The following is a 24344-nucleotide window of genomic DNA, read 5'->3' on the forward strand; positions in this document are numbered from 1 at the left end:
GTGTAGATAATGAGGGGTGAGGCGGGAGGTATTATTTTGCACTACTAACCGACGGTGTAAACACTGCTTCAATTGCTAGCGACACGGCAGATTACGTCACTGCTACCAAAACTTTCGATAAAACGGACAATGTAGACAGCTTCTTTCGCAAACAATTAACGTACAGACTAATATATAACATGCAAGAAGCAGCTAAACTATACCATTAAAAAGATATCGCTATTATGGTCATTATGACAACTAACCTTTACTTACAATATAATATATGTACATCGAACAATCCTCTTAGTTTCCATATTTCAATTGCCACAGTTGGTGTAGTACTTGTTCAGCTGAAAATCAACAAAACATGAGGATTATTGCTATTGTAACACGTAACTGCTGTGTCTATATTGAATGTCTCACTCATAGATATTTTGTCATGTCCTGGAGGTAAAATAGAAGTAAAGATTTGCAAAGACTGGGAATATGCCTCTTCTGCCGCATCGAATTGAGACAACTTGACATAACAGCATCCAATGCCGTAACATACTACACACGATAACAATAATATAGTAATGTGTTAATAATAAATCATATGATAGTCTACCTTGAGCCAGATCCTCAGATCCAGGATCTGTTCTCATCAGAATGTCCTGTGCTTTACCATACACTTGCAATGACTCATCATAGAGTTCTTGATCATATGTAATATCCGCCAGTGACGACAATACTACCAAACATTGCAGATACAAGACAAAAAGGAAAAGGAAGAGAACAAGAATAGAAACAATTAAAACAACAAGAAATTGTTACATCAAAGTTCAAGTAACAAGTAAATCAATATCATTAACTACAGTTGACAGAAGCTATCACGCTACTGTCTATACCCAACAGCAAAAATGTAGACACAAGTTTATGAGTAAGCAAAAAGGTAATTCTAGCCAAATAGACTGTAGGAACGAAGAAGTATGCGGTCTTGCTAGAAAAATTGATTACACATGAGAACAACTATCGCATGAATTGCAAGTATTTGATTTTACAAATTTAATTTTAAGCCACAAATATGACTGTAAAATGATTTTAACAAACAGTGAAAGCACTGCATGGGATGCTGATGCTAATGCCTGCAATCAAATGAACAATCAAAGTTCAGTGGAACACGTAGATTACGTATACCCTAATTGCACATGCGCAGTAATAAATCATCCGTTATTTAAAAGTAAGGCTTTGCAAATCCACAAATCAAGATCCTAGAAAACATAATTTCTTACACGAAAGATTAATTCTGTTTTTAAATTCCACATGCAAGCAGATAAAGCGTCACTATTCAGTGTCTGTTGCGAGAGCTGCAACCAGACCAAAAATGAAGATGAATGGCAAAAAGTAGTGGTCACCACAAAAGCTATCGATCTTACGAAGTGAATTATGCCGCGGAAAGTGCACATGGAAGAAATCGGGTACAGTCGCGAAAGAGCAAAGCACTGTCTTTACAGAACAACCAGTACAAACAACAACCAGAACAACAAACAGCAAAAGAAACTAAATCTTAGACAAAACAGCAGTACAAGATGGTCATACAAAAACAGCAACAGGAGCACGCAAACAAGATAGACAGATTGTTCTCAATCACGGACGGCAGAAGGAAGAACCACAAAGAATAACTAGAAGTGGCTGAATTATAAAGACACCAGCATATTTGGAAGACTACGTGAAGTAAACTGACAAAACTGTATAGCTGTTACACTCTAGACTCTCGCGCTTGGAATTTTCATACGGGCACCGGACAAGACTAACGCGAGAGAGTCTGGGGATGCGGCTACTGTAAGCATGGTATGTTAGAAGACAGGGAGATGAAACGTAGATTGCTATACGAACAATATACGGGACTTAGATAATACGCGGTAGCCAATGGAACCACGTGTTGGTAGAATAAAAAGACCACGACACAGTAGGCGGGCAACAAATTCTGTAAATAGCATAGTTAGTGGACTATAAATGATTCCTGTACCATAGAGACTGCAGTATACTCTAGTGTTATAGATACGAGTTTTATCTTTCTTTCTTTTCTTATTTATGACGTTGTTGTATGCATGTGAGTGTTCTGCACGTCTGTATGCATCTTTTACATTGCCACGAGAGGGAACTAAAACCGTTACGTTGCCGTGAATCAAAATACATCATATCATATCATATCATATCATATCATTAATTTACAATAAAGTTGGTAAATTTTATAAAAAAAAGGACACTTGTTGCTAACTATTAGGCGTTCGTGTCTACCAACATTGAACTTTACATAATCTTAATTGCTTAAATAACCCAATAAAATAGAAAAAGTAAAAAGAGATTAAAAGACAAGATACATAAAAAAATTAAGATAAAACCATCTGCGGTAGTTTAATTTGACCCAATATGTAAGGTTTAAACATTAATATAATCAATAATAAACTGGTAAAAAACCATTTTGTTAATTTCCTATATTTCAGCAAAAATTTTACAAACCTTAGAAATTCAGAAATACCAAGTTAGACATCATACTAAAATGTTTACATTTGTAATGTCACACGCCATAGCCAATACATTACTGAGTGACACAAGTAAACAACACATTAAATAAGATTTAGTTACCACTATGAACATAAGGATGAGCTGGAGGATAAGCCTTCTCTCTATTTGCCAGGCATTTTCTCCATGCAAGAGTTGCCTTCAACAAGTTGCCTGCCTGGTAGAATGCTGAACCAAGATTCCACAAAGCTGCAAGACAGACAGACATATGAATGAAACTGCATTCAGAGACAGAAAATGAATTATTTTATAAAACTAACTGTTTCCAATGCCACTATGATTCTCAGGAAAATATAAATATTGAATTTTCAGACATTCTTCAGATGTACTAATGGATTTGTCCAGCATTCCCTTATCGTGGTAGCACAATCCCAAGTTGTTGAGAGCTAAAATTGTCGCAACAGTTCATGTTTACAATGACAACTGAAAATGAATCTTAACAACACATTTCAATATTCAATTTCATTTCAAAGATAATCTCGGTAAAATTCAAAATTCACAGTTCATTACATAAAATTAACAATCATTACTCTACACTTGAAAGTACATAACCGTAAGAGCAATAACAATTTGTTGATTTGTTGTAAGAATGCAGATTCTAACACACCGCTCTTGTCTAATACCAATGAGGTAGCACAGTTAGAATAAATATCAAAATCTCTGAACACCAATGTGATGGCAATCGACTATCCTCAGTTAGTTGATTAATCCGTTGCAAACAACGTTGCCAACTGAGAAATGCATCATACCTCTGTGACAGATTAATTAATCTGACAGCACATCACACACGAATAACTTAATTCAGTTATATGGCATTTAAGACACGGGGCTTTGTCGATGTCACGAGCCTTGGCAAGAAGCTACTCAAAACGTATAAGAGTAAATCATCATGGCATAAACATAGCCAAGTCCAGCTCACAGACCATGAGTCAGTTTACCCATAAACGTTTTTGGAATAGTTTCTTGTATATGACTATGTCTTGTCACGCTTCAGAAATGTGTCACGCCTCTCCTCCAGCACAATCACGGAGCAGTATTTTATGTTCTACATGGCAACCAGGCACAATGGACAAATCGGCAATCACATGATGCGCGAAACGTTCATGAATGGTTTCTTACCAAAAAACTGCGCAATTCATTCTTGCAATTGCCGAGTCTTGTCGGAAATAAACAACAGAATTTACATGTCTGCAGCTGAAATCAATCGCTTGCATAGGAAATTTCATGTCCCGTACGTGATAATTGTCGGTTCATACTGTACTTCTTTGACTATATATACTACATACTTACTGACGTTGTGGTTACGTTAAAGGACAGCCCCTTTGTAGAAGTCTAGATATATTTCACAAACAGCACGGTTAAAAGTAACATAGCGTCTAAATACGCAATTCATTGCGACAATCCTACCGACGTCGTTTCAAAAGGCTCATAGCTGTGGAAGTGACAGTGTAAACACAGCTAAAACAACTAGTAAACGGAAACGTTCATCAAAGTTTATTCAACGTCAATGTGACGTTACTCGAGATAAATAAATATCATGTTTGTTTGGATACGACATGGACATTTCACCCAAGTCAGAATAGTCAAGTGTTGAATGTCAAAGTAGAAAGAACGTACAGTCAAGTTCTGATAACTGCTGCGCGAATGTGTTAATGCAAGATTGTGTAATTCGACAGCAAAATCACAAAACAAAACAATACATCTCTTTCTATGTAATTACCACACACGACGTCGTTCCCAAGGACACATTCATTAGCAACAGTCGCTGGCATGCGCTATACCAACATGTTTACTTCATGTGCCAAAGCACGCCTTGTGATGATAAACACATTGCTGTGTACCAGGGACATATTCATAGACAACATACCACGCACGTCGCTACTAGGCCTAGCTGTTCTTCCGGCAGGCTAGCCACCAAAGAGAAATATAAAGGAGACGTAGATAGCTATATCACTGAATGAGATTGATAAATAACATACATCGTGCAATGACAAACGACACAGAAATAATAATCATCCATAATCCAAAAGTTATTTGTGAGTGTACACGCATATATTTAAAAGACTATTGACCTACTACGTACAATACGAACACTTACATGTACAAAGATACATCCTTGTATGAGGCAAGTGTTGCTTGTGTATGACAATACTTCGCTGTTGAAAGTCTATTGCTTCGTCTAGATTACCAGCACTGCGATGACATGATGATAACTGATCCATAGCTATAATATAAACAACAGCTAACATATCAGTACGATATACAAATCTATTACGTTCATTTCTTCCCGTACATAGTGCAATATGTGGGTGATTGGCCGGTAGACACTGAGATGCAACAGACAGCGACTCCTCAGACAGCTGTAAGGCCTTTCTCGTGTCACCCAGATGTAAACAACATTCAGACAATTGACGAAGACCTACATATAACAAACTCATTACATGTGGACTGACAGAATATGAATGAATAAATTGGTTTTGAAGGCAATTTGATCTGACTGACAAGGCTACTACGGCCCTAAACTATTATATTGTAGCTAAACTCTATTGTGATGCTATTGGTGTTTTTATGAATGAATGAATGGATTAATGGATGGATGGAAGGATGGATGGATGGATGGATGGATAGACGGACGGACGGACGGACGGAGGAACGGACGGACGGACGGACGGACGGACGGACGGACGGAGGCACGGACGGTCGAACGGGAGGACGGACGGACGGAGCGACGGAGGAACGGACAGAAGGACGGACGGACGAACGGACGGACGGACGAAGGCACGGACGGACGGAGAAACGAACGAAAGAAATGACGGAAAGACGGACGAAGGAATGGACGGAAGAACGGACGGTGGGAGGGACGGACGGACGGACGGACGGACGGACGGACGGACGGACGGACGGACGAACGGAGGGACGGACGAACGGACGAACGGAGGGATGGACGGACGGACGGACGGAGAGACGGACGGAGGGACGGACGGACGGACGGACGGACGGAAGGAAGCAAGGATGGATTCTATACATATATTTTCAACATATGGCTGCTCTATTACAGGCTAGTTGTCTAACAGTCAACATCGAATACAATCCAATAGTTTGTACCAATAATGCAATATACTAGTTCTACCAAGGATGGATAGATGGATGAATGGATGAAAGGATGGATGGATGGATGGATGAATTTTGAATTATATTGTTATCGCACATAGTGCATTTCCGACTCAAGGTTCATACATACGCGCACATGCATGCATATACACACTACACAATAAAATTAATTATTCAATTAAGCAACTGCAAATAGAAGGCAATTATCTCACCTAATGCCACATCATAATGATCCGGTGGCAAGTGTTTTCTCTTGATAGCTAAACTTTTCTCCAGAAATGGAAACGCTTTCTCATATTGTGCATTTTGTGTTAAACACACACCCATATTTGTCATTGCTGCCGAAACAATAAAAATTAATATCAACACTTCTACAATGTCACCAGAGCATTACCTATTATAATTAGCTATTAATTTGTCTGGTTGTTTAATTTGTTGTTTGTGTTATAACTAATATAGCAATATGACTTCGATTTCGAGCAACAACTAAACAGCATTTTTGGCAACAGAAAAAAAAGAAATAAAGAAAAGGCGGTGTCTGTGCGTGGGTGCGTGCGTGCGTGTATTTCTGTGTAAATCAGGATTTCCAAGAATTAAAGACGAGTCGAAGTGCCACCGATTATTGCTCGCGCACGCCGAATCTATGAACCTCGAGAGTGAGATTGTTGCCGCTTCCGGAATTCTCTCGAGAAGACACAATTTCCTGCCGATCGAACACGCATGCACTCGCGCGAGAATGTCGACTTTAATATGCCCGTTCGAGACCTTGGATGGTACACACGGAGCTATGGTGCCGTTTATTGCCAAAAGGTAAGGTTCTTAGTATATCTAGTCAAGTCTTGAATAAATACGCCTATTTTGGTTTGCCCGTCTACGCGCGTCGAATTCCTATAGCCCATCATTTGTAGGCGTGGTTATAAAAATTGTGGACTGTAAATACGTGTGAGTACCAAAGCTGTATATAGTACATACACCACCCATTTTTGGTCTATATCTGCCACTGGTTCTACCGTATCAGTCAATTAGAAGCCAATAAAAGTGGGCGTGCCCACAAAAATGGGCGTACACCGTAACATCGTTAAGTTTATCCACCCATTTCTAGAGGTCACGCTAGGCCCCTGAGCATTTGCAGCAACTCTACATATGAAATTAGGTCCATGCATGTGTAAAGCCTACTATTATTGCAATATATATATATATATATATATATATATATATATATATATATATATATATATATATATATATATATATGTATGTATGTATGTATGTATATTTACTCTGGGAGGTCTGGGATTACGTGAAGCACAAAGTGTCTCTCCTCTTGCATTTATTGGTAGTTGTAATTCTAGCCGAGATCTAGTCAAACGCCTCCTTTCTACTTCTGCTACTAAAGAATCTTCGGTAGTTCTTTTGGATTGCGAGACGAGTTCCAAAGCAGCCTTTCTTCAGGAATTTGGGAGTCTTACATCAGACACTACTATTGACTCGGTATCTCAACGTTCATTGCAAAAGCAAGTGGATACACGGAAGTTTGATTCATTGAAACAGTCTTCAACCATTCGTGACCAAGCTAGACGAAACGCAATATCTGAACCACATGCAGGGGCGTGGCTCACAGCCATACCAAAGCCAAATCTCGGGCTTGCTATGTCCAGGCATGAGTTCACTGTTGCTCCACAACTTCGGCTGGGTATTCCTCTTTTCCCGTCTCATCCAAACGCTGTACGCTGCCCATGTGGTCAATTGATTGACAAATTTGGTGATCATCTTCTCAGCTGTCGTAAGAACTCGTTGAGATCAAAACGCCACGATGCTTTAAGAGACACCATCTATAATGCACTGTTGATAGATGACAAAGGGACTTTACTAGAACAGAGATTTTCGTCACAGACTAACAATCGCCCTGGTGATGTTTACCATCCCAACTTTCTGTTTGGACGTCCTGCCTATTTTGACCTTACCATCCGTAACACAGTCCAACTAAAATTTGTTGCCAACAGTGCAAATTCTGCTGGTTCAGCTGCAGCAGCAGGTGAACTTGAAAAAGATCTCAAGTACGAAGAAGCAGTCGCTGACAGTGGTGCCTTGTTCTTCCCACTAGCAGTGGAAACGTATGGTTGTTGGACTCTTGCTAGTCTGGATAATATTAAAACTATTGCGTCTAAAGTAGTGACTGCAACTAGTATTCCTTTATCACAAGCGTATTCTAATTTAATGCAACAACTGTCTGTTAATTTGTGGAAATTTAATGCTCGCATGATACAAAGTAGATTAATGTTAGATGCTGATGTAATTGCTTGGGATTTGCTGGTTTTGTCTGTTAATAGTTTGTTATAAAATATAATATTATACACAAATAATATATATATATATATATATATATATATATATATTAACATAGGCGTAGGAACCGGGGAACGAGGGGACCATGGCCCACCTAATATTTACAACTAATATAACAATATCTAAAATGCAGTACCTGGTTATACTCTTTGACCCCCCAATCTCACCAAACTTCCTAAGCCTATGATATATATATATATATATATATATATATATATATATATATATATATATATATATAGGAAAGACCAATCTTAGCAAAGATCAAATTAAGACGGTCGCGAACTATAAACTTTTGTAGGAATATGATGTTTTGTAGATGCAAATCAGACGATTGGCAAAGCATCAGCACTTGCAGTCAACCTCGAGAAGTTGTCCAGATCACTGTAGGATCCCCATCCGCTACTACGATGATTGTTGGTATTGAGCCTTCCATCATCCTCCCAAATTGAAATGGATCGATCTCATTTCTATAAAATGTGTTTGTGGTTCAAAAGTAAAGGTGAGTGAATCGATTTACGAATTCAATAGATGGATGTGGTCGCATCCAAGCACTACGTAGAAAACCAGTCAGAGAGACCAAACAGCTGCTACGCCAAAAGATCCAATAAAACCTCAATACCACAAAAGACTATTACAACGATTCGATCTCACCAAAGATAAGAAGAGTACCATCGCAATGAGAATTCAACAAATAGAGAAATATGGTATTGTCTCTACCAAGGAATACTCTTTAAATTTCAGTTATATTCTACCCAAGATATCTTTGCGGATGCATAGGTCTTCCAGAGAAAGCCCAACGATGTCTAAGCAACACCAAAAAGCTCTCATCAACTACAAGCAACCAAGGAGTGTTATCAAGGTCTTATCCCAGGGTGGAGAGGTCGCCCATGTCTCTATAGAGCATTATTCCATACTCAGCGCTGGTCAGCGTCCTTGACCAGGGAAGCAAGCTAGTTGCTTCGTGCGAACTAATAGGCGGGGGCTCTAAAGCCGGCGTAAAAATGACCTCGCGCGGCTTCGAAGTCCCATGCTTGGTCCAGAACTGGTAGTTTACACTACGTACTCACAGCAAGTTTAGATAAACGCAACAGCATGTTATGGAATCCGCAAGAGTGGCAGTTAAACAGAATGCAAATACATTGTGTAAAAGCATGATACTTTAATCTATCTGACAGAACAATTCCAACAAGACCTGATAATATACTTCGTATATAGAGGCTTACATACTAGTAGCAAGACTGAGAAGTTGACTTGGAGAATCTGATGGCATCATTCTCAACGCTCGATCATACGTTTCAATTGCCTTTTCTAGTTTACCTCTGGTGAGATAATTCAAACCTAGGTCGCTCAAAGCTGTAACATATCAATACTTTATTAATACTACGACTATTGTACACAAAAATATCAATAATTCTGACCTGTTGCTATTTCCTCTGTGTCGATTCTTGGCATGTCATCCAACAGTGAGAGTCGTTTCTGACAAAGACTTTCTGCTTCGTCAAACATTTGTTGGTCATGATAACTTGCAGCCAGCTTACTAATCACTGCATCAAAACACCACAAATGAAACCATACAAACGGCTTCATGTTCACACTTGAACCTTAATTAAGTTAATGCAAGATTCAAACATACAGGCATGTGTAAGTTATACCATGTATCATAAACAACCGTACTCTATATCATGACAGTGTATATCAGAAAATATCAATAGTACAGTGGAACTAATAACGCTGCAGTACAGTAGAACTGATAACGCTGCAGTGAATGCTCTCCCTCCCCTCGCTCCCTCTCTCCCCTCGCTCCGCTCCCCTCGCTCCCCTCGCTCCGCTCCCGCTCCCCTCGCTCCCCTCCCCCCTCCTCCTCCCCCTCCCTCCCCCCTCCTCCTCCCCCTCCCTCCCTCCTCCTCCCCCTCCCTCCCCCCTCCTCCTCCTCCTCCCTCCCCCCTCCTCCTTACAATTTGTTTACGGAAACATTCCTCTTAATTAACGTGCTGGGTTGGCAAGGATTAGACTTATTAAACTGTGGCCGTACATCAAATACATACACAAAAACATTATGTTTTCTATACACTAGATTAACGTCAACAATTAAGTACTCTATACATCCCTGATTCAAATTAACAATCATTTTTACAAACAATAACTACAGGTATACAATTTATTGTGATTCATTAATTACAACAATCACTCACCAAAGCAATAGTCAGGCATCATTCGCCTCCTCTCGTGTTCCTGGCAGCTTTTTACTAACTGTGCAGCTTTCATCAACTCATTCTGAGCTGCTTGTGGTTGTGACATCAATAGATAGGCTTCTCCCATGTTACACAATGCTATAATTTAAAGATAACACGATCAACTGCATGAAAACATCATACAAACGTCATAAAAACTGTTAGTCACCATTGAAACGCTGCCTAATGTCTAATGACATTTCAGATGCCTTCAGAACTTCTTTGCAAAGATGAGCAGCAACATCCACATGCTGAGAAATCAATGAAATACGACATGCAAGATCCACAAAACAAACACATGTCTCATCATCAGAGAACCAGACAGCCTTCTCTGCAGCTGCATACACGTGAGGAACGAGAGAAATAAACAGATCGCGTTTTAGAGAAGACTGAATATCGGAATGAGTGGATGGTAGAAAACAAAGAAGAGAATGAGATAATTTGGTTAGTCTCTCACGAAGCAGCTCTGCTTCATGCAATAAACGTTCCAAAATTGTTGAGTGAACGAGTGGATGCAGATTAAAATGATATCCGGTGTTTCCATCACACACATCAACTAGTGAGTGAGACATCAATGTATTGAGTGACTGGCTGTAGTGATAACGAGGAAAAGTACCAAACACAAGCGGTTTCAATACAAATTCAGGAATATTCCTATATGCCATCAGTGATGCATAAGACAAGAGCACCATGGCATTGACATCTGTTTCTTTCACCGTCTCAATATCAAGTTGCCATGTCAAGTGCACATGTTTGCTGTTCATCACAAAATATCTGGCCATGCAGAGAAGACGTACCTCATGCTTTTTCGTTGCTATTGACTGAATATTCTCATCAGTCAGTTTTGACAGTTCTTTTGGTTCAAACACATCATATTGATGTAATAATTCCTGAAGATTACTGATTCGAAAATAATGAAGAAGTTTGTTCATATCTAGAGCAAGAGCTTCTAAACTTGCTTGTTGTGTTCTGATCAGTTGATAATATTGCTGACAGCCAACCTTTCTCTTTCTCATGAATGTTCCTGCGTGAGCAATACCCAATGGTAAACAATCAATGGGATCTTCAGTGACTACACGTTTGGCATAAATTGCCTCTCTACCAAGCAAAATTTCATCAGCATGTCCACGCCATACTTGAAGAGCTTCCACTGCAGCTGCACTTTCTATACGACCAAGACATGCGACTTTGTCAGCTCTCGTTAGTAGAGGATGATCTGCACTCATACGAGTACTCACCAACACGTGGACATGTGCTGTATTACAAGGAAGAATCTTCTCTAACACATTTAACTTATCTGCTCCATCATAAAGCAGCAATACTCTGCTCTTCTTATAAACGTATTGTAGAAAAATGTAGTTGTCATCAAAAACACCACCTCCACTTGATTGCATTGATAGCCGACGCAACTGCAACCAGAAATCAGATTTTGCTTGCTTAAAATTAACTTGATTTAAAGCTTTTTATACATGCAATTGCTGCCATACATTTTCTCTTATTGAGAGATGAAGAGACGCTAATGATTCTCCATTGAAATAGAAAACTCCATCTGCATACATCTCCTTGCACAGCACAGCATACTTCTCTGCTAAGTGAGATTTACCACTCCCACCCATTCCAGTTATCACCTTCAAACAACACAAAATAAATACTTAAAAACTCTAACACACAAAATTACATTATATTAATTTTATGAAACATAATACACAACATTTAGCAATCAAAGGAATGTAGAAAAAACCATCGCTTCACCAGTAGAAATTCAAATGCAACAAAACGACCATGCCTCTTTTGGCTCAAGCAATTGCCCATTATATCTTATGCTTGACAATCATTGCACAACTTTGCTCAGTGCTCCAAACTATCACAATCAAATAATACATTTTCTGAAGAGTAAGACCAACTATCAGTGTATGCTATCAGTCTTATGTATAGCTATAATGTAGTAGGAAACACCTACAGTAAAAATATCACACTGGCCATTTCTACTTGAAATAACCTCATATCATTAGCATAACCTTATAAACTCATGCTAGTAGTAACATGCGTAAATTGTTACAGAAAGGTAATGCTACAGACAGCCACTCTGTAGGTACAACACAATGTCACTTAACCCAGCAACAGAGTATACAACAAAGATTCAACAAATACAGAAAGGTTTGAAATCAGTGACAACATGTGTGACAAATGAAAAGATACAGAAACAATGTAAATGTATCTTAGTAGGAATGCCTAGACAAATCAGCAGAAAGCAAGCAAACAAGTGTGGATGGTTCAATACTGTGCCAAATTGATGCCAGTGAAACCAAACGCAAAGACATGGGCATAATTATGGAGCCACCCCTATATCAGCTGAAGCAGGGAAATCAACAGAACTTTGCGGATATATGAATATTCCTGCTGATCCGCTTACGGCTGCAGCTGATTCTGCATCAAATCATGCTAATTGGGTATTTATATTGCTTTGATTGGGCGCTTTGACAACCCGTAACCCGCATTAAGGACATGTTGTAAGACAAGCAGACAGCAAAATTAAAACAGACAGCTATAGATCAAGTTATGCGGCCACATGTGCACCGTGAAGTATGTTATTTATATCGACCAGGTAGACACGTGCACACGAGCATCGCTCGAAATATACAATCGGGAATACAAGTTTGTGTTATGCTCTTGGCTTTAGATTGATGCTTGTTTGCAATCTTCACGCCTAGCTACAGCACACATGAACTGTGGTGTGTGTGTGTGTGTGTGTGTGTGTGTGTGTGTGTGTGTGTGTGGCGTCTGTAGCTCAGTTGGTTAGAGAGTTGCATTTGGAAAATAAAACCATCCGGGACGTTGAGGTCTTAGGTTCGCGGACGACTACAGACGTAATTTCTTTGGCCAAGAAATTCACAGAAAATTGCCTTTCTCGACTGCTGCGCTACTTTCCATAAATGAGTACCTGGTCTTTGACTGGGGGCGGACTAGACCGCTGGCTTGGCAAAACATCACGCAGTATGTACGGGTACGTGTGGACTTGAGGTCGTCCCGCGGCTGCGCCAATGCTTTGACCACGCATCAAAGGGTTCGTCAGCGCGGCCAAAAAACTAGAAAAAGGCAGGGATATCAACTTCTAAAGCATTTTATGTGAGAACTGGAATTGTGTGATAGCACCAACTTTAGTAGAAATCTTCCTTGCATCGATGTTAAAGAGAAACTCCAACGGAAATACAACCTAGTCTCAAAAGGAAGTCTTTATCATGAAACTTCCTGCTGCGCTACTTTCAGGCAAACAGTCGCTTTGGTAGCGGAGAAAACACGGGTTAGGTATGGAGATAAGTTATTGGCTCTCAGCTCCGCCTACACCAAATGAATTGCCCGCGTAGCTCAGTTATCTTGCCAACAAACTACACGAAAACTAAACGGGAATGGCAACTATAGAGGAATCTTGTGTTTTAGGTCCTTAGAAGAGCTCTTTGTAACGAAACTAGAATGTTAGAAGCCGCTTTCTTCCGGCAGACTTGATCCTCTCCTCTCACAGAAGATAAAAAAGCTATTGCAATAAAACTCAACGGTAATTAGCGTCCGCCTTCACTGTATTGATCTACGAGGAGAAACACGCACAAGGTTCAGGTATGTCAAGAAAACATAGACGTTTTTTCGAGAAACCTGCGTCGGCGGACACGCCTCTTCTTGTTGTTCTCTAGTCCTACGTCCACGTTTACTAAAGATGGCAGGCTGGTGTGCTCAGCTTTGGCGATCAGCATGGCTCCTTAATGCCTCATGAGCCGCAATAGAGGATTGAATATCCTTTGCATGACAAAGGGGCGGTATATTTGCCCTGGTCACGAGCCTACACTGTGCAGGGTGTAAACTTACATACTACAGTACTAGCTACATCGTCTACATCATTGCGCTCGGGTCAAAGTCTAAGGCTCAATCAAAGCCATTCTGCACCTGTAACACTTCGTCCAACAGCTGTTGAAATGGACGTCCGCTTACTCAGATCTCTCCAAGAGAACCTCATATTTGAACCCTCTAAATGTTTCTCCTCGTAGATTAATACGGTAAATCAACAAAATTTCGTAAGCATCTAACTTTCGTAAATTTCGTAAGCGATCTCAAATTACCAAAGTTAAATGTTTACTACAGTTTGTGGCTCTCGGGTTTCTAGCGACACTTGCACAGTACTAATTATCATCACGGGTCTGACATGCCAGACAGAACACGCGCCTGAGCAATAGCAGATATTTACGCGTGGTGGTGTGGTTTTGACATGTCTGCACATGGACACCTGGTGATGGGGCATACACATGCATAAGCCATTAGCAGATACTTTCGCGGGGTGCTGTGGTTTTGAGTTTCTGTTGATTTCATATTCATGTTCTGAACAGAAAAGTGGCTATGCTCATCAATGCTTACGAAAGTTGGCTGCTTACGAAATAGATAATTTGGACACTTACCAAAGTTTTCTGCTTACCAAGTTTTGTTGATTTTTACAGTAACACAAAGGGTAACGCTAATTAACGTTCAGTTTTATTGCGCTAGCCTCATCTTCTGTAGGAAGAGAGGGTCAAGTCTGCTGGAACAAAACGGCGTCTAGCATCCTATTTTCGTTGCAGAGAGCTCTTCTAAGGCCTTAAAAACACAAGATGCCCCTATAGTTACCATTTCCGTTTAGTTTTCGTGTAGTTTACGCAGGCAATTTATGTGGTGTAGGCGGCGCTTAGCGCCAATGACGTGTCAGTCTGGTGCATGCTCCGTACGTAACCCGCTATTAAAGCGACTGTTAGCCTGAAAGTAGCGCAGCACGGAGTCTCACAATAGAGCCTACATTATGAGATCAGGTTGTATTTCCGGTGGAGTTCCCCTGTAATTAGCAAAAACGAGTCAGCGATGAACCAAGGTGCGTCTGTGCCATATCGAATAGACGGCAAAGTTTGCAACATGTATACGTAGGTTAATAGCATAAACCAAGTCGTCGATTGCAAATTTCCATAAACTACTTTTCGTGAACGAATGTGCTCTTGTAGCACAATTTGGCTGGAAGACATGCAAGACCTTGTAAACTGTTTCAACAAAGCTGGTGTCGGCTGCTGCAAATTAACATAAAAAAAGGCTGAGTACCTATTTCATCTGGCTCAACGAAAAACAGCTAAAGGCCATGATGTCTTTGTCGACAGGGAAGTGTTGACTAGAGTATTCATATTCTTATATCTTGGTAGTACCATATCAGATTATTGTATTGTTAGTAACGATATTGCAACAGGCTTGCAAATAAAGTAAACAGAGCCTTCGGTGCATTTCAGAAAGAACTGTGATGTCCACACGGCATCAAAGAAAAAAAACAATATCAAAGTCTACAGGGCAGTTGGACTCACAATGCTTTTGTCATCATAGACACTATACAGAAGAAACATTCGAAAACTTGAGAAGTTCCATCTTTGCAGTTAACGTCGTAGCTTGAAAATTTATTGGGCTGAAAGAGTACCGAATACTAAAGTCCTAAAACGAGTTTGTATGACTAGTATTGAGTATTTATTGACAAAGCAACAGCTGCAATAAGCCAGTCACGTCACAAGGATGAACTAAAAAAACAGGCGCTTATAAGCAGCTTTTGAATGCAAAGATCGAGAAGAGCTCGAAGCCAAAACTTCGGGTACAACATTCTATGCCCTCGCTTACACAACGTCAGCATTAAAAAGATTGGAAACAGCTACCATCAGACCGGGCAGCAGAAACTTAAGAAAGCAAAAACAGGTCTAAATAGAATCTAGGCTAAATAGGTTAGAAGAAAAATGACAAATTCATTAACAAATGGATGCAGGAGCCATCAGCAATCTATGCAGCATTTGTCAAAGAGATCGTCGTTCCCCAATTGGCCTACGAGCCAACAAGCGTTCACCAGCGGGGATTTGGTGACAACAACTACAACAAACAGTCGTTGTCTAAATTGACAGACTCGATTGCAAGCAGTGCTTCGTTGAAGTGCAGTGTGTGGCCGCACATGCATATCCAGTCTCTCCTCTCATATGCCAAAGCGCACTAATTAAGCAGGTAAAGTGACAGAAAGAAGAGGAGTCACCAACTCGATTTTACGAGCAGCGATCAAAGAAGTGTGTTTGTGTGCTTGCGTGCGTGCGTGAGTGCGTGCGTGCTTGCGTGTGAGTGTGTGTGTGTGTGTCTGTGTGTGCGTGTGTGTGTGCGTGCGTGTGTGTCTGTGTGTGTGTGTGTGTGTGTCTGTGTGTGTGTGTCTGTGTGTCTGTGTGTCTGTGTGTCTGTGTGTCTGTGTGTCTGTGTGTGTCTGTGTGTGTGTGTGTGTGTGTGTGTGTGTGTGTGTGTGTGTGTGTGTGTGTGTGTGTGTCTGTGTGTGTCTGTGTCTGTGTCTGTGTGTGAGTCTGTGTGTGTGTCTGTGTGTGTGAGTGGGAGTGTGTGTGTGTGTGTGTGTGTGTGTGTGTGTGTGTGTGTGTGTGTGTGTGTGATGAGTGTGTGAGTGTCTGTGTGTGTGTGTGTGTGCGTGTATGTGTGTGTGTGTGTGTGTGTGTGTGTGTGTGTGTGTGTGTGTGTGTGTGTGTCTGACATACCATGGAATCAGTCTAATAGAAACGTATGAGACTCGAGACCTAAAAGCTGTGTGTGTGATTATCAATACTGATTACAGCAGTAATTTCCTTGCATAAGAAAATTACAAAACAATTGCATCTTTCATATCAAGTGACAAAAGCACTAACTTTGCAAATCATCTTATGCAACATTCAAATACTTGTAGACCTTAATATCCACACCTGTGTAAGCATAAAGTAAGATTCCTTAATGTCTCATGTAACCAGTCACTGCCCTTGGTATTACTTCCTAATGAAAAATTTAAAAAAAGAAAAGAACAGAAAGAGCTGGCTACACCATGGCAGGAGTAACAAGATAGCAACTGCTTATGCAAAACTACTTCTAAATCAGCTCAAATAGATAGTCACAGCAACTTCGAAAACAGTCGGCAATGCACAAAAAACCTTTCATGAGATAGAGTAAACTACGTATTTTCTGGCAGAATACTTGACCATTTTCTACTGTACGAGTGCGCGCAAACGCATGTGTGTTGGAGTGTGCACAAATGTGTGTGTGCTTGTGCTTGCGTGTGTGTGTGTGTGTGTGTGTGTGTGTGTGTGTGTGTGTGTGTGTGTGTGTGTGTGTTGTGTGTGTGTGTGTGTGTGTGTGTGTGTGTCTGTGTCTGTGTCTGTGTCTGTGTCTGTCTGTGTCTGTGTGTGTCTGTGTCTGTGTCTGTGTGTGTGTGTGTGTGTGTGTGTCTGTGTGTGTGTCTGTGTGTGTGTGTGTGTCTGTGTGTGTCTGTGTGTGTGTCTGTCTGTGTGTGTCTGTGTGTGTCTGTGTGTGTGTGTGTGTCTGTGTGTGTGTGTGTCTGTGTGTGTGTGTGTGTGTGTGTGTGTGTGTGTGTGTGTGTGTGTGCGCGCCTGTAGTTCTTGGTGTATTGGGCTGTGTGGGCTATTCGGGCACAAACAATAATGAGATTTGCTAAAACGAACAACTCTGTCCATCCATCATCATTCTAGTGTGTTGCATGCACACGACCTTTGCAGTTACATCAAAGCACGGTCAACTGTCATTCATTCTGCCTCACATCATATCATAACATGCAATTCACACATTATATAGATGTACTTTAACAAAATACAATTCTGTTGCTAGACAACATGATTACCTGCAAGCAAAACTTGGCAATGTCTGTACCTTCCTGTTCTTCCACCTTGTTTCCCCAAAATGTTTTAGCTATAGTATCCAGTTCTTTCTTTCTTCCACAAAGTTTGATGTCATCACGAATGTTCTGTGGAAAAATTTGATCTAAAATACCGACAAGAGTAAATGCAAGAAACAGCCAATTATGAATGCACTTGCTATTCATTTCTTTTGAGCGTTTCTTCCTTCTGATTTGTTGCAAGTGTTTGTGTATCTCATCAATACTGAAGTCACTGCCCATCTCAGACTGCAACATACACAACATGTTCCATGCCTGCTCTCTTGGCACGTGAGCCTCTAGCTCAATGATCTTTATCTGTTGATGTGCTATTCCCATATAAACTGCTACTTCTTTCCAATCAACGCCAACTTCTTCTGATAACTCATACAATGCCACAGACAAGTCTAGAAACACATTTTATAAAATATGTCAAATGCTGTCAATAGACCATCGGCCAACCTTCAGTTTTAATTGCTTTGACCTGGGAACAAACTTGCATGACAGATGTTCTGCCGAATACTTTTTCTGCAGCTGCTCTGCAACCCGCATTAATAAGAACTTCACACAATGCTTTAACAGAAGCGTCATGAACTCCATATTTGTCTCTCCACACTTCAAACATTTGAATTGCTTGTTGCTGCAGACTGTGTGGATGTTCGAGAGCAATATTGTCTAAAATCTGTCCATTAATCAGCTCAGGCAGAAGACAATAAGCAATGTTTCTCCACTTCGAAGCAATCTCAACACTCAAAAGTTGAAATTGGTGATATGAGACAGGTTGACTGACTAATCAACACAATATAATTGTTTATGACAAAAAATAGATGTTGTTTGAATGCTAATACATACCAACATCTAACACTGTTGTTGTGTTATTGCTGTAACTGTCATCTGTTTCTTGAGAAGAAGAATGTGGATGGTCAGAGTGTTTCACAACAGACATTGTTCTATTTGCAATTTAGTTTTAGAAGAAACACATTCTATTTGATATTCTGTATGCGCTAACTCTAAGTGTGTTCCATTAGGTATCTGTAGTTTATCCATATCTTCTTTTGTTGACTGTGAAGACGTGACAGAAACCTTCTCTTTCACAGAATCACTGCACACAAAAATCTCTTCAGAAAACAAAGTTGCAGCTTTCCTTGTACATGCTGTACTCACTGTTCGAGTTGAATTTCTTTCTCACTTCTATCCTCGTGCCAAACCAAATTGGTAGAGTTTTTTCCCTCTAATTACAAAATGAATTGCTCAGCTGACAAAAAATCTAACTATTAAAATTGTTATTGTAGTTTAACTCTGCAATATATTAACAGATGCGCACGCATGGTTAACCAGTCATTCTCGTGTTGTCATGTTGCCTGTAGTGTACTTACTGCCTTTCTTGGGATATTCTTTTTGAATTTTGGGTACGTTGTGTTTAACAATATTCTGGTTAAGTTTACATGTCTCCATTCTACTGTGTCTAATACAAAACAATATGGCGACGAGGATAGGATGTCAAGAATGTACCCATTCTCATCAAAGATTGCAATTGCAAAAAGTCGGTAGACGACATTGCTTAACGGATGATTCATTACCATTTACTTTTATTAATCTGATAACGTGGAAGGACTTGAAGAAGCAACAGTTGGTGAAACGGATCTAGTGCTGAGTGCATTTGAAGGTGTGTCTATTAGACCCTTGGAATACTTCACTGTAAAGGCTAGACGAGAGGATCAGCCTATTAAATCTACATTTTACGCATATATGTTTCACGTAAAGGAGTGGATATCCTGCGTGGAGATGGACCGCTAGCAACAGCTAGATATCCATATCACTCCCAACAAATTTGGTTCGGTTTCAGTGTTAGAAGATTGCTGTCCTCGTCATCTTCAAGAAATGTACTTGATATACATGCAAAACTCTTCCCACCAGGTCTAGGGTGCTGTAAAATTACAATTAAGGCTGAATTGAAGCAGCAAAATGAATCAATTCCCAAAATTTTAAACCAAGGAAATTGTCATTTGTCTTCAATAGAAAGGTTGGATTGGAGTTGGATCGTTTGGCAAAAGTAGGAGTTATTGAAAAATCAGTTCTTCGCAATAGGCATCACCAATTGTAGTGGTAAACAAACCAGGGGACAACATAAAGTTTGCGCAGTAGAATGGTGCATGAAATTTTACAAAGCTAGATTTGGCTGGACCATATTTGAAAGGTGAACTGACAGTTAAGTCTGGTCAATTGGTGGTGATTTAGTACACACCGAGCACTGTATTGATATAAAAGGCTACCATTCGGCCTCAGTTGTGCACAAGCAATTTTTCAGAAGTTATAGAGCAAACGGTCGGAGATATTTCTAGAGTGGCATGTTATCTAGATGATATATTGGTCACGGGCAAGACAGAGCAAGAGCATTTTGATGTTTGCCAGGTAAGACTTTGCTTTGATCGACACACACATATATATATATATATATATATATATATATATATATATATATCCTCTCAGGCACATGATTGAAGACCGGATCAATGTAAAGGCTAGTCTGCATCATATGCAGCTTACCGTTGTGCTATATGTAGACTCCCTTTTCTCTGTGACTATTGAAGCCAGTTTTTTAATAAATGCGGGTGTGGTTTTCTGGTTCCGCCAGTACACAGGAGTGGCGACACAACTCGCAAATTGGGGGCGGGGCTTGAAAGGACATAGGAGTCCATAAACTACAAGGGCACTGTTGCTAACATGGAGGTTGTGCTCAAAGTTGAGAGTGTCTGAGCTTCATCATCCCCCAGCTCTGCCGCTCCTGATATATTAGTCTGGTCATTTTTTCTAACAAGCAAAGAGCAAAAACAGTCCTATCCACAAAATAGGCAATAACTAGACTAGCTGCTTTATAGACTGAGGTACCTGCTCGCAAAGATAGGAAAGCGTTTGCTAGCATTGGAGACATCTTCTTTGCTAGAACTGCTACAAAATACAAATTTTTAAATGGCTACTCCATAGCAATAAGTAAAAGATGTTGCCATGTTTTGAACAGATGGTGTCCAATTATAGTCAACAGATGTGTTGTAGTTTGCATACTCACTGCACGTCTATTCTAATACTCACAACCATTGCTAGGTACTATAGTTTGCCGTAGAGCATGTATACACCACACTCATAAAAATTTATTAATTTCTGACAAAATACAAGACTCTTGTGAAAATTGCGCTCACTGAGTTTCATGGCAATTAACATGATACTTGCTTGTAATGCCAACCTTCAAGTTTGCATCAGTTTATTACATGTACACAACCTTTCTACTGGCACCTGCATGTATAGCACAGCTTGCCAAACGCAATAACGACTGTGTGGCATAGAGATCAGTCCAATACTAATGGATACCCCAGCACTAACTAAGAATGTTACACGAAAAAGATCGAATAACCATGCACAGACTTTCAAACCAGCATGCACAGACTTTCAAACCAGCATGCACAGTATTTCACAACACAAGGACACTGAGCCAGCATCAACACCATTTCCAAATCAAATTCACTCCTAGTCACTTCAAATTCTCGTAATGTCAATTCAAATTCGTACTTTGTCGGTTCAAATTCTGAGTTGTCAGTTCAAGTTCATACTTTGTCATTTCAAATTGGCATTAGGTTAAATCAAATTCATTCACAGTCATTTCAAATTGGTCAACTGCCAATTCAAATTCATTCACAGTTATTCAAATCTTTCATGAGTCATTTCAAATTCGCTGTGTCATGCTAATTATCGTGTAGATTGATGTCGATTGCACTGCTCCTGAGTAGTTTGGTTAGTATTTACAACTTCGATGTGCGTTAAGCTATTGAGCCAACTCCTGACGTAGTTTACTAATTAGGCTATTCGTGAAGGCAATCTCGAAGACTGACTCTCTGTACAACACCTCACTCGAGCAAAATGCATACAGGTTGCACATAAATGCCAAATTTACGAAAGACATTGTTAGAGAAGCAGTTGAATCAACTTTCTATCAGCTGTTAGTTGTCCTGTTGTTAAGTCAGAGGCACTGGCCAACCTTTATGTAATATGAACAGATGGAATCTCCTTCCCGGAATTGACATGAGATGACTTAATTAATTAACTTGTGCTTCATGATCATCTTGTACTGTAATGATAGAATATCGTTTGTGTGATACAGGGTATTTGCTCAGTTTACAGAATAAAGTGTATCTACATCCGGTTTCAATCTATTGTGGTAATCAGTAAATTGCAGTTGTGTGCAATTGACATATATGCGTCACTATGATATCATGAGAGATTCAAAACGACTGAATAATTCGAATTGACAAATGACAAATTTGAAATGACTGCGAATGAGTTTGAAATGACAAGTAACCAATTGGAAATGACTGTGCATGAATTTGAAATGACAAGTGATCAATTTGAAATGACTGTAAATAACTTTGATTTGACATAATGCCAATATTGAAACGACAAAGTATGAACTTGAACTGACAACATATAAATTTGAACTGACAATTAAAGTACGAATTTGAATTGACATAACGAGAATTTGAAGTTACTATAGGAACAAATTTTGATCTGGAAATGGTGTAGTTTGGCGATAATTACAAGCACAATTCAGCATGGCCTACTTTTACAGAACACTTCAACCCTATTTAACCAAGAATGAGCTGAGTACAACCTAGTGTAAGTAGGCCGATAGTCACTATGTAACAAAACATACAGCTGCACTTTAGCCTTATAAGCCGAATAAATTGAAATAATCTCCTGAGACCAAACCACCACATCATTGTAACATCTGAAACCTGTAAAGTTTCGTTTCAACCTACCTTGATGTTCTAGATGTGAATAAAGCTGCGTTTGTGTTTCAAGCCCATTCAGATAAGCAATGAATGATTGCCTCCATTCTTCAATAAGATCTCCATTCCACACTCCGGTCTCCATAAAGTTACTTGCTACACGGAGTATTCTCGTCATAACAGTTGCAGCTGACAGCTGTAACCACCGCTGGGAAAATGACATATCACGACTGTCAGCCATGTGTCTACAACCAGCACATACAAATTCACATCATTAACAAAATAATAGATTTTGGTAATAATCTGCATAAACATTTTATTGAGGCTACACATCACATGCAATACAATTACACAAGTATACAGTAATGGCAATGAGTTGGAACACTTTGACATTAGATGCATAGAATGAATGGTGATCGAACCGAGAGAAAGTTAGAAGTACAGAGTAACTTAGGTTGTGTTGTGAGTTGGAGTGCTATCTAGGTGTCTAGATGTGTGCATGTGCAGTTGTAGTTGAAGAAGTGTTTTATAATATGTTAGTCTAAGATGAGAACTGCACCAATACCCGGTGTGATCAAAAAACAAAATATGTTATATTACAGACCAATAGTTTTCATTGTGTGTGCATGTGCCTTTAACTAGCGCCTTCATGTAGCTTGGACCGAGCGACGCGTTTTTTCTAGGCGGCTAGTTTTATACTCAGTGCGCTCGTTGTTCGAAACTCGGTGGTCGTTGTGGCTTATTAACTATACTTGCTCCCTAGTATCTATCACGTGGTTTTACACTGAAAACGAAAGGAATGGGCGTTGCCGATATTGTTTGTTACAAATTTCTCTTTGATCCTCAGCAATTAAAAAGGAAAGGCGATGATGATATGAATGAGTACACTACTACTGTATTAATCCTGCTGAAATGTTGTCAACACATGTAATGTACGTACAGCATGTAAAGATGCGTGAGGACGGCTCGCATACAACCTAAACTCACATGTTATTCATGCAACCGACAATTTATCTAACCTTTTCCTTGATACCGTTCTTTGCCGTGAAAGATTGACACGACTCAAAATCGCAAGCAGTTGCGACTTTGATGTAACGCACGCTATCCTATGTTGTTTTACGTAGGAGTCTGTTAGCTACTAGGAAATGGCGAATTATTTCGTTCATTCCATCGAACCCACTATGTTAATCGATGATTCTCGCTCGTCTAGATTCGCGTAACTAATGTCTATCGCCAAACATTTCTGCGCTGATTTGATATATTTATATATTTATATATACTGGCTGCATTGTGTATGCAGACGGACATTTTTTGTTGTCATCCAGTCAATCAGGGTTGCAACATATGCTGGATCGACCGGTATGGAGTTTTACGATAACAATAATTATACTTCCTTTCATTCAATGTGAAGAAGAATGTGGCCATTAATCAGACGAGCAAGACATACGGAATACAGTCAACCAGAATTTCCACCAGGTGGCATGAAGTCAAAGTCAGTTGAAAAAATTACCCACCTAGATCAGATGATTTAGATAGAAGCATGTAGTGCAATTGGCAGATGTCAAAAATTCTATGCATCTTTATTTTCTACCCTTAGGTCAGTGA

General features: G+C 39.8%; 1 protein-coding gene across 2 annotated transcripts; it reads right to left on the reverse strand.

Annotated features, from left to right (window-relative positions):
- Positions 1-62: 62 nt before the first annotated feature.
- On the reverse strand, positions 63-22991 carry LOC134195543 (uncharacterized). Of its 2 annotated transcripts, XM_062664579.1 has the most exons (20): positions 22770-22991; positions 19126-19192; positions 18971-19063; positions 18814-18911; positions 18424-18750; positions 18123-18368; positions 17929-18068; positions 11726-11866; positions 10408-11647; positions 10200-10337; positions 9426-9551; positions 9235-9360; positions 5871-5996; positions 4841-4966; positions 4646-4771; positions 2808-2933; positions 2611-2736; positions 590-712; positions 406-531; positions 63-332 (listed from the first exon to the last, which is right to left on the reverse strand). In XM_062664579.1, exons 1-20 carry the CDS (start codon positions 22978-22980, stop codon positions 286-288), a joined length of 3879 nt encoding a protein of 1292 aa, XP_062520563.1. In that variant the 5' UTR covers positions 22981-22991; the 3' UTR covers positions 63-285. The 2 variants fall into 2 exon arrangements, with proteins under 2 accessions (XP_062520563.1, XP_062520562.1); XM_062664578.1 differs by having other exon boundaries at positions 17929-18368.
- Between the last annotated feature and the right edge of the window lie 1353 nt (positions 22992-24344).

The sequence above is a fragment of the Corticium candelabrum genome, chromosome 20 (genome assembly GCF_963422355.1).
Source record: "Corticium candelabrum chromosome 20, ooCorCand1.1, whole genome shotgun sequence".
In the NCBI taxonomy this organism is placed as follows: domain Eukaryota; kingdom Metazoa; phylum Porifera; class Homoscleromorpha; order Homosclerophorida; family Plakinidae; genus Corticium; species Corticium candelabrum.